Below are 14,997 nucleotides of genomic sequence, written 5' to 3' on the forward strand. Positions count from 1 at the left end.
GGTGTTACGGGTCAAAAATGACCTGACAGAGAATACTGGATGCATCACTTAAAACCTCTGGGTTGCTCCACCTCACATTTACACAGGCACAGACACACACACAACTTATGGTTTTAGTTCAAATTTGAATTTGTTCAGATAAAAAGAGCTGTTTTTATGAAAATGAAAGGATTTTTCCTTCTTCCCGACATAAATCAATACAGATCAGTTTTGACCCATAACACCACAGATGTCACTATTGTTTATCATGCCAGCTTGAGAACAAATAAACACAAGTAACTTTATGGTAGGTGTGCTCTAATATTAGTCTTTAACACTTGGATAATGTGCTTACTCATGATCTTCACAACAGGAAATACAAATAAAAGTTATTTAAACAGAATTTTCTAATTGTACAAGACAGTTGATAAGCAAATACATGGGCAGGTTGACATAAAATATGGGTTTAAGATTATTTTAATCACTGAACATTAAACCAAACATTCAGTTCAAGGTCATCGGGATGTTAAGTTAAAATGAATAAGCAAACAGAAAAATTAATCCCAAGCTTCCTCAAAAAGAAGGAAAGGAAAGGAAAGGAAAGGAAAGGAAAGGAAAGGAAAGGAAAGGAAAGGAAAGGAAAGGAAAGGAAAGGAAAGGAAAATAGATATTGAGTTTACAATGCGTTTGCAATTAAATAAATAAGAAACTGGTCTCTGGATATGGATATCTCTAGATGTAATTAAATAAAAATAAGTAAAAAAAAAAATGCATGTCACGTGAAGTCAATGTACTGTTTTGTTATCTGTCAGTGCCTCTAAGTGATTATTAAAAAAAAATGCTTTTAACTGTAATCATTCTGTCAGCCACAAACCAGCAAGTTTTGACATTTGGAGTTCTCAGTACTGTTTATAAAAAGTAACTGTGATATGTCTCTGTGATGGAAGTTCAAATTCTGTTTTACAACTTAAGTTATATCAATGTATGCTAACCACTGCATTTAAAAGCAATTTCCCATATATGTTAACATCAAACTTGCACTTTGTTTTCGATATCGTTGTTGGTACACTGGGAGATGTGTAGCATGATTAATGTATTGAATAGGAATCTGGTGTGAGACAGTAATGTACATTTCTTTGTGTGTTTCTTTAGAAAAACTTTAAACGAAAAAATCCTGAATCAGGTTTTTCTTTAGAAACTGTATCTGCTAAGCTAAGATAGCTGGGGCAGAATAATTGATCTAAGTTCTGACCGCTCCAGTGTAATTTCAAGAATCAACAAGGGGAATAGTTAAGCCTAAAGGCTTATAATGTGAGTGGATTAAACCATTTATAATCACTTCTTAACGGTAATAGATACTCATCCCTACATTTACCTCACTACCAGTAAAAGTAGAGCTCAATGAATATTCACTGCTACATATCATTGGCCTAATATTGAAATGCTCTAAAGGAAATGAAAAGGTTTGAGATCATAACACCAAACGGAGGTGCCCACCAATTATGTTATTGATAAAGTGCATTTGATACATTTTCTTTTTTTCAATGCAACACTTGAGGAATCAGGTCAACCAAGGTAATTGGAAGGCAGAAAACATAACTCTGAAGACCATGCTCTCAACTGTATTTTGCATTTTTAACTTCATATATTGATGTCACTTCCTTTTGACGGTGGAGAGGATCTCTGAGTGGAGTCTGCGAGAGAATCGGTTGAGAGTTGGCAGAGCTCTGAGAATGAAGTTTGCGTAAGTTCATGGAGGACATGGAAGTCATATGCCCAGCTGCCATCAGTTGACGGGCTAATGATTAAATCACGATTCCCTACCCCTCTCAGCCAATCACAGCTGGTGTATGGCATGAAGACAGTGGATTTAAACATGTCTTCACTCTCACTTACCCCTGCTACTCCAAGCTTCAACCTCCGGTCTAAGAATATGAGACAATGCTGAAGTTCTAAACCTGCTGTTTCTCAAGTGTCCGCTTGATGCGGGCTCCGAAATTACCAGAAGTCACACACACACCAAGCCAAAAAAAAGCCATTTTCAAAGCAGAAATCAACCTATCTACAGCCTGGTTCAAAAAACGTCTCCTGTCACTAATTTTACTATCAGCACCCACTGTAAGGGGGTGAATTTTTTTCTGACTCTTCAGTTCAGGGGATATTAAGATCATGAGCTCGCCCAATCAGAGGCACAGCTGAAGGTCACATGACCAATAGGCGCCTTACAGCTGTACGCGAAGCCCTTGCCACTACCAATATGGCCGCTATAGCCAATGTGCTTCATTTTCCGTTTCAGAAACAGACGGTGACGTCGAGGAGACTACGTCCATGTTTTATACAGTCTATGGCTGTAACCCAGAAAAAAAAAAACTGAGGCTGGAGTCATGTTCAATGAACACAAACAGCACAGCAGTAATGTTAGTTAGCCAGTGGAGTGACAGTTACATTTTAAGCCTAATTAGTAGCCTGAGTGCTGTGACTGAGCAGCAACACTCACACACAGCTGAGCAGGAATGGAGTACACATCAGTAAAGAATGAGACAGGAGCGCACAGAGAGAAGAGAAACTGAAACTTAAGTACTCATTCATGTTCGTGACAATCAAGTAGGGATCATACGGGCAACAGCAAGTGTGGCCTCCTCCACCCCAGCCTCCCCCCATTAGGTCTACATGTTTTTATCCTAAGAAGTCTGTTTGTTTGTGTGTAGAGTATATAACCCATGGGGGATTTTCTAATGTACTCACTGGGAAACCTAAGCAGGCTTGGCTTACCCAGGGAGTACTCTGAAAAGCAGAGCTTTAGCGTCAAAAACTGAATTCTCATTTGGAAATAAATGGTCCAATCTATGAAGAGAATTTTCCTGCCTGAACTGATGATTATGGCTCAAAGTGTTGGCTTTGTTTAAAGTATATTCGTTTCTATTCTTTCACTATTTGGTTGAGGCTCCTTTTGCATGAATTACTGCATCATTGTGGTGTGTCATGGAGGAGATCAGCCTGTGGCTCTGCTGAGGTGTTGCTTGATAGCAGCCTTTGGTTCAACTAGGTCTGCTGTCTCTCATCTTCCTCTTGGCAATACCTCACACACTCTCTGCAGCGACAGGTCCAGACGTCCAATCAGGCCCAGACAAATCATGGTCACCTGACCATCTTTTGGTATTTTTGGCGCTGTGGGCAGGAGCCAAGTCCTGCCGCAATTGAAATCAGAATCTCCACAAAGCTCGTCGACGGAGGGAAGCTTGAAGTGCTCGCAGTGGACCAACACCTCAAACCATCACTGACTTTGGAAACTTTTCTCTGAAATGTTGTCACACTTATAAACAGAAATGAGGCGAGTTTGTTCTGTCTCGCAGAGCCCGTAATGTGCTGTCTTTATGATTTTTGAACATTTTGTACCCGCAAAGGGACTGAACGTAAAATTGCTCGCTGGGTTCCTCCATAAAACATGAATGGAAATTGCAAAGATAGCCCAATAAAAACAGCAGCACAATAAAAACATCACATCTCCCCACATCCTAAAACTTCATATTTAGTCTGTCCTACTGGCTGTGAATGTTTGGATGATCCTGAGAGAAGATTCTTGTGATGATGATGGTTTAAATACAGGCCTTCACTCTGCTTCACTCATCCTCCCTCCCTCCTTCTCTGTCTCTCTTTCTCTCCCTGGCCGTGCGTGGATCTCTCTCTGCAGGAGGACTTCAGTCGGTAAGATGAAGAAGTGAAGAGGACGAATGTTGCTTTAGAGGGAAACTTTGTCACATTTTGAGTGATTTCGTCTGGTTGCTGGAGCTGAAATGGTACGTTTACTTCAAACATTTTTATTTCTGCACAGCTAAGTTCTATAATCCAAACCTTCATTTCTGTATAAATGCATGTTAACTTATTCATACATCTACTTTACTTTACTTTTTAAAATGAAAACTATCAATAACATTTCTCTATGCACTGTAAAAATGAATTTGTGTGTGATGGGAATTCATGGTAGCAACTTTATGCAAAAATCTGCAACTTTACACCAAATCAGGTCTTGTAAACACTCTGCAGCTCATTTATCCAGGCTGAGAGTCACACTGCACATCCTCCCTCTGACCCTCCGCTGACTTCTGTGAAAAAAAAAGTTCTTGCCATAACATATGTGCTCTAAAAACAACTCTGCTGCAGTTTGGTGGCCTCCTATGGGCTGTGCTGTGGTGTGGTGGGCTGGGTTCCCCGTGGAGAAAAAAAGCACTATGGAGGGCATACAGTTCAATGTATACACAGGGATGCTGATGCTTGAATCTTTCAGTAAAAGGCAGGGGAAGTAGAACCTATTCTGCAAAGAAAGTTCACCAAAGTGTCAAAATGAGGTCTGTCCAGATGAGTTTGCAGTTTTTGTCCTAAATCATAAAGTTTTGTCTTTTGTTTTGGGAGGTTTGATGATGAAATTTGACACGGGTTCCTGGTTATGAGCTCTGTTTTTCCATTGTCATCCAACCTACTGACTGTTATATTATTTGACAGGGCTCATATAAACTAATTTCTGCACTTCCACTCAGAGAGTACTTATTTGTGTTGGACTCCGCTGCCCGAGCCTTTCTGTGTGGGGTTTGCATGTCCTGGCCATGCATGAGTGGGTTTCTGTGGGTGCCCCAGCTTCCTCCCACAGTCCAAATGCAGGCTAGTTAGGTTAACTGGTGACTCCAAATTGCCTGTTTAATTGGTGCAAGTGAGGGCAAATGGTTGTTTGTCTCTGCATGTTAACCCTGTGGTAGACCGGCGGCCTGTCCAGGGTGTACGCCACCTCGCGTCCAGTTGCAGGGGTTGCACCCAGCTCAGGTGAAGTGACATGGCCTGCTGTGATAATGGGGATGTTTACATCTGATTTTTATCAAAAATATGAAGCTGATCATTGCCAGTCGTCATAGTGGAAATACTGAACTCAACGTAGCTTTATTCAAGTTAGGATGAGGTAAAGAGGAGGGACTTTGGCCTCTTTGCAAGTGACTACACCTGTCAGTCAAATCAGCTGTGCCCTTATCCAAATCCACTTACAGCAGGTGAAATCCTTAGGATGTGGCTTTAGTGTCTGGTGTTAGCTCTGTTAGCCATGTCTCTGAATAGCATGATGCTACTCCGCCCTAGCATCACTAACTCGACCATCTTACTATATACACAACACTATGTTCTCCATGACGATAGATGGAAGGACAGGTCGATGCCATCCTTCTTAGCACACTGCAGTACCAGCACGTCTCAGCTGACAGAGAAGATTGGACCAAGCACCAGTTAGCATTAACATGCTACAGGCTGCTAAAAGCTGAAATCGCATGTGTAAACAATGCAACCATGGTTACAAGTAGGATCTGTGGACACACAGAAACAAAAGAAGTAAAAACACCACTGCACACCCAACCAATTTGGCATCCATGGCCCACAAATGAGCAGTAGATAGTAAAAGCAGGCTCTAAATACAAAGAGAACAAAAAAAGGTATGAAAGAAAAGAGGAAAAATAGGAACGAAGAAAGAGCTGCTGCAACAAGCTGTCATCTAAGAGCCGCTTAGCTTAGCTTTTTAGAACGTGTGCTGATAGAGAAGTAAGCTATCTAGACCAAAACTGTTTTTATCATTTTTAGATTCCTGTATATTCTATTTCTAGTGTTTCTACAGCCAAACTCAAGTGGACACTTAAAGAACTGCAGTTTCTAGCAAATATCTAGACTATGATCAAATGCAGACGGCTAGAGGCTTCATATCTTTTAGATTGGGGTTTGAATCACCAGCTTTCTCTTATGGGTCTCAAAATGCATCTCTAATGGCCTCTTGTGATTGGATCCTTCCTCCTTTGCATGCAAATACACCCAGAGCCCCTTTCTTTGTCACTAATCATAAAATTAAGTGATGATATGATACAACATTTGGTCACAAGGCTCATTCTTCTCCTAAAGTCCTTTGGACTAGATCTTAGAGATACTCCGCAGACTGGAGTCGTCATGAGCAGAATAAACAGACAATATAATCATTGTGACTAACTCAGGTCTGGGTTAAATAATTCAAGTGATTAGCAAAGAGTCTCTTGGCTGAATGTGTGAATCAAGTATTGATGCTTACTACGGGATCTTTACACATCCAAAGTTAGATGCAGTCCCTATACCGAACATACATGGACACTATGTTTCTATCTTGTCATGCATGCTCCACAGCTGATGTACAAACTTAGTGTGCTCACTGTTAGACTGACACAAGAGTGACACATTAAACGATTAGACAGTGCAGAAGTATGTATCAGTCTTGTTTGAAAAGCTTTTTTACTTCAGACGGTGTTTCATGGTTTTTAACATCTTCACTATGGCTCACATGGAACAGGACAACGTGGACAAATTGTGACAGCCTAAATGAGTTATTTCTTCAAGGTCTTTTCTCTAAAGGGAATCTTCAGTGATGTAATTTTTCTAATCAATCCAACTAAATATTTTAATTCTTCTCAAATCAACATTTTGCATCAATCCAACTTAAAGTTTTCCGTTGTTTCAACTCAATAATCTGCAAAACCCAAAAGGAAAAACCATGGATGAGGAGGGAACGCTGTGGATGTGACACCTTGCTGCACATTAAGATACCACACGGGGACAGTGTGTCTGTGCTCCATGGCATGGACCAGCTGGCTGTCTGTGCTCCACGGAATAGGCTGCCTGGCTGTGCTCCACAGCAGTGAGGGCTCCAATTAAAATACTCTCTCAGTAAAGGTAATTTAAATATAACTGAAGACAAAACCCAGTTTATCATTTCTGATCATAATTTTAGCCCATCAACACACCTGATTTATTAACATACAAAACATTAAACATGCTTAAAGGTACACGGTCCATGCCACAGGGCACAGACAGCAGGTCCATGCCATGTGGAGCACAGAAAGCCTGTGCTCTTGGCAGGTTAATATCTTAATGTACAGCAGGGTCTGATACCCACTGCATTTCCTCCTCATTCAAAGTTTGAAATAGGTCATTACAATAGGCTGTAAAGTAAACTTTACAAGTAGACATAAAGTAAACTCAACTTAAGACTATTGGTCATATTTAATAACCTTTTTAGATCAGTTGTTTTCCTAGATTCTTTTAAGTAAGCTCAACTTGTCACATTTTTACAGTGCAATAATGTATGGTCAGATTTTTCTTTGAGGTTTTGCAAATTATTGAGTCAAAACAACTGAAAACTTTAAGTTGGACTGATGCAAAATGTTGAGAACAATCAATTTTTTTAGTTCATTTGGCTTAATCAACTGTGTTGATTGAACTTATTCACTTTATTTCAAATAATTTATTTAGGTGTGACAAACTGAAGTAATAATTTAAGCTGGTCCAACTGTTTTCTTTTTATTTCTTTTCTTTGTATCTTTAGATGTGTTTCTCATATCACACCCTCTTAGGTAAGGATCTACTAAAACTAATACTGTACTCTTTCATTATTGGGTCCCTCAGAGGAAAACCAGCTTTTGCTCCAACCCAGGGTCTGTGTGGCCACCTTAGTTTCTATTTCTAAATGCACTAACATGTAATATTCTGTTCTAAAGGTTTTCTCACTCTAAATATCAAATGTCATATGTCTTCCCTTAAAGACTGCATCTCCACCCAGCTTCATCGTCTTTGGTATTTCAGTTCTGACCATAAAATTGGAGGCTTTTGCTTGATGATGATGGATAGCAAAAATATAGGGTTTGCTTCTATCACCCATAGGAGAGAAGGATGCATCATGGGAAGTGAGGATGTATATGATGTATATGAATCAGCTGCTGCACATGGACTACAGCTGATTCACGCTCTGGAGCTCAGATTTAGAGTTCAGCTGTCTTACTAAAAGCCTTGTTTGTGGGTTTTATCCTTCAGATTGAGTCCATGCCTCTGCAGAGTCTGCAGATCCCAAACTGTTAATTAACTAAGACACATTTATAACTCTGTGTCCAGATCCAGACGAGCGGCCCCGTCATGCGTCTCCTCTGCGTGCTGTTCCTCGTGGCGTGCGCCTCACCGTCTCCCAGCCCCACCATCAAACTGCCCTTCAAGCAGAGAGGCCTCCCTGACCTGGGGAAGACGGTGGATGTGAAGAGCCTGATGGAGATGATGATGAACGATGGAGAAGAGGGGTCAGGCTTCCAGGAGCTGATCCAGGAGGAGCTGCCGAAGTGTCCGTTTGAGTGTCACTGCAGCCTGAAGGTGGTGCAGTGCTCTGACCTGGGTGAGTGTTTGTGCTCACTCTGACTTTACACGCTGCTCCCTATTTACGATGTACTTTCCATTTTTGCAGCAAAGTATATGCTTAACAAAGTGCAGTTCACTCACTCCGACCAGAGGCCACAAAACACTACCTCGTGTTTATCTGATTACAGAATGTGCCTCCTTTTTGGAAATGCTCTCAGACCACAAACAGCTCAAACTTTAAAATAGCTGATCTGTCAAAACCACCAGCTTCAGAGTGAGGACGGCTGAATCTGAATTCAGCTCTTCAAACCTTTATATAAGTCTCTTACATCACTGAGGTCTCCCTCGTTTGCAATAATGCCATGCTGCAGAGAATAGCTGTTCAGAATAACAGCTCCAGAAGCATGAGGCAGCATGTGGAGACACTTTGATAAGACCCTGTGATGGTGCCAAGCTTCAGACGCCTTTCCACCAAGGGTACACCAGACCTCTACTCTTTATAAGGCTCTTTGTGCCAGGACTTTATTTAAACCCTGGTCCCCTTTGTGAGGAGGCACTGAGGTTCAACCCATCTGTGGATGTCAGAGGTTTATGGATGAGTAGATAAAAGTTAATAAAAGCATCCTTTGCAGGACAAAAACAGCCTAATTTAAGAAATCTCAATTTTTAACTTCACTGGAAAAAAAAAATTGAGCTGAGGAGTTTGTTAAAAGTTGCACGCAACAGAGTTTTATTACCAAGACATAGTGAGGGGGTCCTTACTGAGGAGAGATGATGTCTCTCTAATCCTCCAAAAAAGGGGCCCAGAAGGTCATGTGACACTATTAGCAATAGTTAAGTGGAATACTCTCCTTCAAAATAAAAGCCTAAATCCTGTTCATAACAAAAACAAAGAAGAAATTGAAAATAAAACATTAAATGATGAAAAATCCTAACTAAAGACAATTAAGCCATGTTTCCACCAAGCAGTCCGGTCCGGCTCAATACGGTTTGGCACAGTTTGGTTCAGTTAAGCCTGATCCTGTTTGCGTTTCCACAGCAAACTGTGCCCTCTCATGGTAGGTGGCATGTAAGCCGGATGCCGAAAGCCCCAGCTGTTAAACAATAGCATGATGCCGTAGCAGCGAATAAATCCAACGAAGAAGAAAAAAGCGACACAGTAAACAAAGAGCATAGAAGAAGGACATGCAGCATTTCGTCCTCTCTGTGATTGACATGTAGCTCTTTGATACAAAGTGCAACCAAGCTTTGTTTCAGAGAAGTCTGTGTGCCGCCAGGAGAAATGCAGCCACTGTTGCACGGCAAGTGACGATTCTTTCAACCAATCAACGATCTGCAGTGTTGTAGCTCCACCCTCCGAGAGCGGATTGGTTCAGTCTGGAACCCCCACGGAGGGGTCCCAAAGTGTGGGATGGCTCGTCTCGGTTATTCGGGGATTTGTCCAGGGATTAGCCAGTGGAAATGCCACAAAATGTGTGCTGTACCAAGACAAACCGGTCTGCTTGGTGGAAACAGTTTTACATTAACTTTGCATTAAAGTAAAGAGGTCTTTACCTTCTTCTGTTCTTCTCTCATTATTGATTTAATTTTCTGCCATGGCTTTAATTCATTGCTTCAATGGTTGACTTTACCATTTTCTTCCCATGTCTTTTTCTATTTCTTGTTGTATTTTAATCACTTTTAGCTCACTTCTTCCCTTAATGCTTTTGTTGCTGGTATCTACCTTAGTTTTTGTTCTTGTCTTTGATATTCCTCCATACTTCTATGGTGTTTACTTTATTTACGTCCTTTGGGCTTATATCTCCTTTTCTCTCACTTTCAATTTGTCTACCTCACTTTACATCTTTGCTCTTCTTGGTCTTGATTTACGTTGTATTGTTCTTGTGCCCAAATTGTGTTTTGACCAAACCTGTAAATTTTTGGATTTGAAAATAAGAGCTCACTGTGAGCCGTCCCACCTAGGTGTAGAGGGGTAAAATATGGTAGTTTCCCAGCCAAAATGGGTCATTTGACGGCTATGGTTTGTTCCCACTGTCAGAACTAACCTTGCGCCACCCAGGCTACTGCAGTTCCGTGAGGATAGTGACAAAGCACAGTTTAGAGAATCAGAGGAATGTTTTTGTTTTTGTATTTGTTTGTGTTTTTAAATTAATTTAATCTTTATTGTACCAAAAAATCCCATTGATATGCAAGATCTCTTTTACAAGGCAGTCCTGGCCAAGTCAGCAGCATAAGAAAGTTTCACACAGGTGACAAGACAGAGACAGTAGACAGGAATAAATCAATGCTACAACAAGCTCATAAATTAGCAGCATTCAGCAGTAAAACACTATTATTATTGTATTATAATATGGGAGATTTACTAATACAGGAGAAAGGAGGGAAAAAGGGGTAAAATATGTTATTTTCCCAGCCAAAACAGGACAGTTGGAAGCTATAGTTTTGAATGATCATGTATGCTGAATTTTCTGGATTATTCTTTGCTCTTTTGATCGTTTTTTCTTGTCTGTCAAAGCACTTTTTTCAGTAAACCTTTTTTAGAGGTGCTATTGAAATAGAGTTTATATTATGATAAAATGTAAACACTTCAAGATGAAGCAACTCTCATTGAAGCTTCTCTTCTTTTTGTCTGTTTTTAGGTTTGTACTACGTCCCTCATGATCTTCCTCCTGATACCAGACTGCTGGACCTCCAGGGAAACCTGATCCACGAGATCAGAGAGAATGACTTCAAGGGTCTGAACAACCTCTATGTAAGAACCAACAAGTCCTCAAAGCCACGCAGTCTGTTTGTCCTCATCCACTTTCTCTAAATCCAAGCAGAAAACATAATTTAAGGAAACACAGGGCAAACTGGTACTTTATAAATAAACTTTAAAAGCTTTGTTTCCCACATTTGTTTCTCTCACAGGCTCTGGTGTTGGTGAACAATCGGATCTCTAAGATCCATCCCCGTGCCTTCCTGCCTCTGCAGCAGATGCATAAACTCTACTTGTCCCACAATCTGCTGACCTCTGTCCCAAAAAGACTGCCTCCAACCCTGGTAGAGCTGGGTATCCATGACAACCGCATCAAGAAAATAGCAGCAGGGGCATTTAATGGACTGTACAACATGAACTGTATCGGTAAGACCTCCTCATAAACAGTTTAGAGGCGGTCATCTCATGCGTGATGTAACACATTATCTTTAAGACAGTTCTTTGGTTGTTTTTGTTCATGACTTGTTTAAAAGTTGATGTTCTGTATTCTCATGGAAACAGAGTTAGGACGTAATCCCATCAAGAACAGCGGTTTGGAGCACGGAGCGTTCCATGGACTGAGAGTCAAATACATGAGAATCTCAGAGACCAAACTCACAAGCATCCCCAAAGGTGAAAGCTCACTGAGCGTTAGTTACATTTTAATAATGATAGAAGGCCTTTAAATTGCTGTCACCACATGCAGAGTCAGTGGTTTAGAAAGTTAAAGATTCTTCTCTTTTGTGTCTTACCCATCCTTTTTGTTTTTTCCTATGTCTCAGATCTACCCTTTAACCTGAAAGAGCTTTATCTGGATCAAAACCAGATTCAGGCCATCAATGTAGAGGACCTGATGCAGTATGGAGAGCTACACAGGTGAGTCAGTGACGCAGTCATCAGGGTGAGTCCACACCTGAATATTGACTTCAAAGGCTCAGAAAATGAGATGGCTAGGGAAATATCTAATATGTCAATATGCTTGTTTTTATATAAAGAAAGAAATATAAGAAATACAGGAAGTGTGTTTTTGTGTTCTACACTTCCTGAAGCCTCAAACCTCTGCAGCGTGCATCAAAATAGAGCTACACTGCAACAACAGAAATCTGAGCAAGTGTTTATGTCTTATTTATTTATTTATTCATTTATTTATTTGTATTTACACATTTGTTTTTTATTATTTTTTTAATTATTGATGTATTCATATCTATTTATTTATTTACTCATTTATTTACTCATTTATTTATCTATACAATTAACATTTTTATTCAGCTTTACATATTTATATGTACCTCAGTTATTGAATTAAAGTAATTACTTAACAATGACTGTGGCAAACATATAAAATTAAAAACCAAAAGTAAAAAAAATCATGGCAACATCTACAACCACATATAAGAGGAGGCCCTTAAAAACTAGAAGGAGAAGGGGGAAAAAAAGTTTTCTTTAAGGAGAGCTTTAGATATATCTGTTCAAAACGCATAAGTCATTGTAAACCTTTCGAATAACTCAATGAACAAGGAATATGTCTATTAACACTATCAAAGGAAACCTCAAAAAATGATTATGTTTCCTCTTTAAAAAAATTGAGATTATGTAAACCAAACTCTTATCCAAAGTGGTAATGTAAAGTAAGTAATGACAGGAGCCCATAGATCCAATTTTAGGTGGAGCTTCGCTGTTGTCTGTGTCTTAATTTTAAAAGAAGTCTCCTCACACTAGAAAAAACTGAAATCTTATCAAATGATTTTGTCTTATTTTCAGTAGAAAATGTCTTTTTCAGATTTACTATGAGCCACATTCACCTGACTAGCCCAGAAAAATGTCTTATCTCAAGTTATATAAAGATAGAAATGAGGTCTGAATTGCTTAGAACGAGTAAAACAAATCTGCCAAGAACAAGAGAAAAGTTACTTTTACTAAGACATTGTTCTAAATTTAAGCAAGTTTTTCTTGTTTCACTGGCAGATTTTTTTTTCTTGTTACAAGCAATCCAGACCTAATTTTTGTCTTTTAATAGCTTGAAGCAAGACATTTTCCTCAAGTATTACATGATAAATTTTACTTATAAAAAAGGAAAAGACTTGATAAGATCTCAGTTATTTTTACTGCAATTTGGATTTTTATCAGGTATATTTTTGTTATATACATCACAAGTGGCACAGTTTTGATCCAGGCCTTACTCAGTCTGCTGTGAGCATTTAAGAACTGACTTGTTTTACTGAAAACACTTTACCATGTTGGATGATTTTTTTGTTTTTCTGTGTGAACCTTCTCCCTGGTGCAGACTGGGTCTGGGGTACAACAAGATCCGCAGCGTTGAGCACGGCAGCCTGTATTATGTGGAGAATCTCCGAGAACTTCACCTGGATAATAACCTGCTGTCCAGTGTTCCTGATGGCCTCGCACAGATGAAGCACCTGCAGGTGAGGACGATAGATCCAAATCTCTATATGTCGTTTCAAACGCAGCTGTTCTGCATGAACTTAAGTTTGTAACAGTGAAAATGTCAGGATCCGTACAGCAGAGTGAGATCTGCTGTCGTCACAGAAAATGTCTCACTCCAGTCTGTCTCTGTGTTTTCCTCCAGGTGATCTACCTGCACTCAAACAACATCAGCAGCGTGGAGTTGAACGACTTCTGTCCGAAGCCGTTCAGCATGAAGAGGACGTTATATAACGGCATCAGTCTGTTCGATAACCCCCTCAACTACTGGGAGATCCAGCCTTCAACCTTTTACTGTGTCAGCAGCAGCAGGGCCATTCACTTTGGAAATAACATGTGAAACTGCCCCTTTAATTTAACATTTAACTCACATCTTTTTACATCCATTACTCCCTCTCATGGACATATCACTCTGTAGATTCACTGCATTAATGGATAGTTCTGCTTTTAAAGGAGGAGTGGTTTCAGATACTTTTAGGGTCAGCGTTTAAAGAAGCTTATATTAGGGGGAGGAGCTCAAACCAGCTGTGCAGAGGTTTGAGCTGGAGAAAAAATACAAATAAGTGTGTGCTGTGCATGATGGGAACTTGATAGCAGTAAAAAGTGTAAGGAATGGGGCCCCCTAGTGGTGAGATTCAGTCATGTCTATATGTATGTTTTGCAAAACATTCAACACTTGTGAAACTTTTGCTTTTCTGTAAAAAACAAGTCATTTTAAACAACAGTTTCCTGTTTATCGGTGCTACAAAGACTCTGTTTTTTATGCACCTTCTTTTATAAAAAGATTTAATAAAAGTGAAAACTAATGAGAAAAGGCTTGTATGAACGTTGTGTTTGGACCACCTCTCTTTAGGAAGGTTACGGACATGAAACATAACAGCTAACAACATGTCAGTATTTCAACCAGGAGAGGAACACTGAAGAATAAAATGTTATTCATTAAATTTATTGAAAAATGCAACTTGACTGAAGATCTTCGGTGTCAGGAAACTCTAAAGGCACCAAAAGGAAATTTTCCCTCCACTGCTTTAAAAACTAACAGACCACCTCCTCCAGACTCAAATCCGGGAGTTAAATACTTACAACTCATTTTTACCCAGTTCAAAATGCACACAGGTGTTAACAGATAAAGTTAGATTTGTTTCACACTCATAATTATCTACTTTGTCGTAATTATGACTGTGGAAAAAGCTACTCTGTAGAAATCATTAAGAAAGAAATTAATAGTATTGGTATATACACATAAAGTTAACTAAGGTTTTTTTTCTTGAGTCATTTGTTTGTTTGTTTGTTTTTTTATGTTAGAAGGGTTAATAACAAAATCTGTCCAATCCACTGGAAATGTAATTTTTTTCAAAAAAATAATTCAGTTAAGTGAAGTGGTTGCATTTACAGAGTTTAGCCATTGATAGAAGACAGGACTCTGAGGCAAAGTAGAAGTCTGATTCTTTGATCACTCTGCAGGTTTTATTACACCCAGTGCAGATTTCTCCCTGCTTTTAACTGTTCTTTCTGTTTCTTCTCACAACAATCTGTTTACAATTCAAAAAATAGTGGAAAAAATGAAAGGATAAACAGATTCTTGGAAGCAAAGATCAAAAAAAAAAAAAAAAAAAAGTATAAGTTTGGTTTACCTAAAAACCAACAATTGTTTAAGAGTTTTGATG

General features: G+C 39.4%; 1 protein-coding gene across 1 annotated transcript; it reads left to right on the forward strand.

Annotated features, from left to right (window-relative positions):
• Nucleotides 1-7,938: 7,938 nt before the first annotated feature.
• Nucleotides 7,939-13,670, forward strand: LOC141799576 (biglycan-like). The gene is made up of 7 exons (XM_074681854.1): nucleotides 7,939-8,188; nucleotides 10,791-10,903; nucleotides 11,062-11,275; nucleotides 11,411-11,521; nucleotides 11,671-11,764; nucleotides 13,173-13,311; nucleotides 13,476-13,670. The coding sequence occupies exons 1-7, from the start codon at nucleotides 7,939-7,941 to the stop codon at nucleotides 13,668-13,670; spliced, it is 1,116 nt and encodes a 371-aa protein (XP_074537955.1).
• Nucleotides 13,671-14,997: the final 1,327 nt, after the last annotated feature.

This window comes from Halichoeres trimaculatus, unplaced genomic scaffold, assembly GCF_033239565.1.
Source record: "Halichoeres trimaculatus isolate MK-OKI-2021-1 unplaced genomic scaffold, fHalTri1.1 fHalTri1_scaffold_11, whole genome shotgun sequence".
Classification (NCBI taxonomy): Eukaryota; Metazoa; Chordata; class Actinopteri; order Labriformes; family Labridae; genus Halichoeres; species Halichoeres trimaculatus.

Excerpts from the sequence above, each read along its gene's own strand:
- LOC141799576 (XM_074681854.1), top strand. The coding sequence starts at position 7,939 with ATGCGTCTCCTCTGCGTGCTGTTCCTCGTGGCGTGCGCCTCACCGTCT. Across the intron at positions 11,276-11,410 it reads GTACAACATGAACTGTATCG|AGTTAGGACGTAATCCCATC; the intron begins GTAAGACCTCCT and ends TCATGGAAACAG. Across the intron at positions 11,522-11,670 it reads ACTCACAAGCATCCCCAAAG|ATCTACCCTTTAACCTGAAA; the intron begins GTGAAAGCTCAC and ends CCTATGTCTCAG.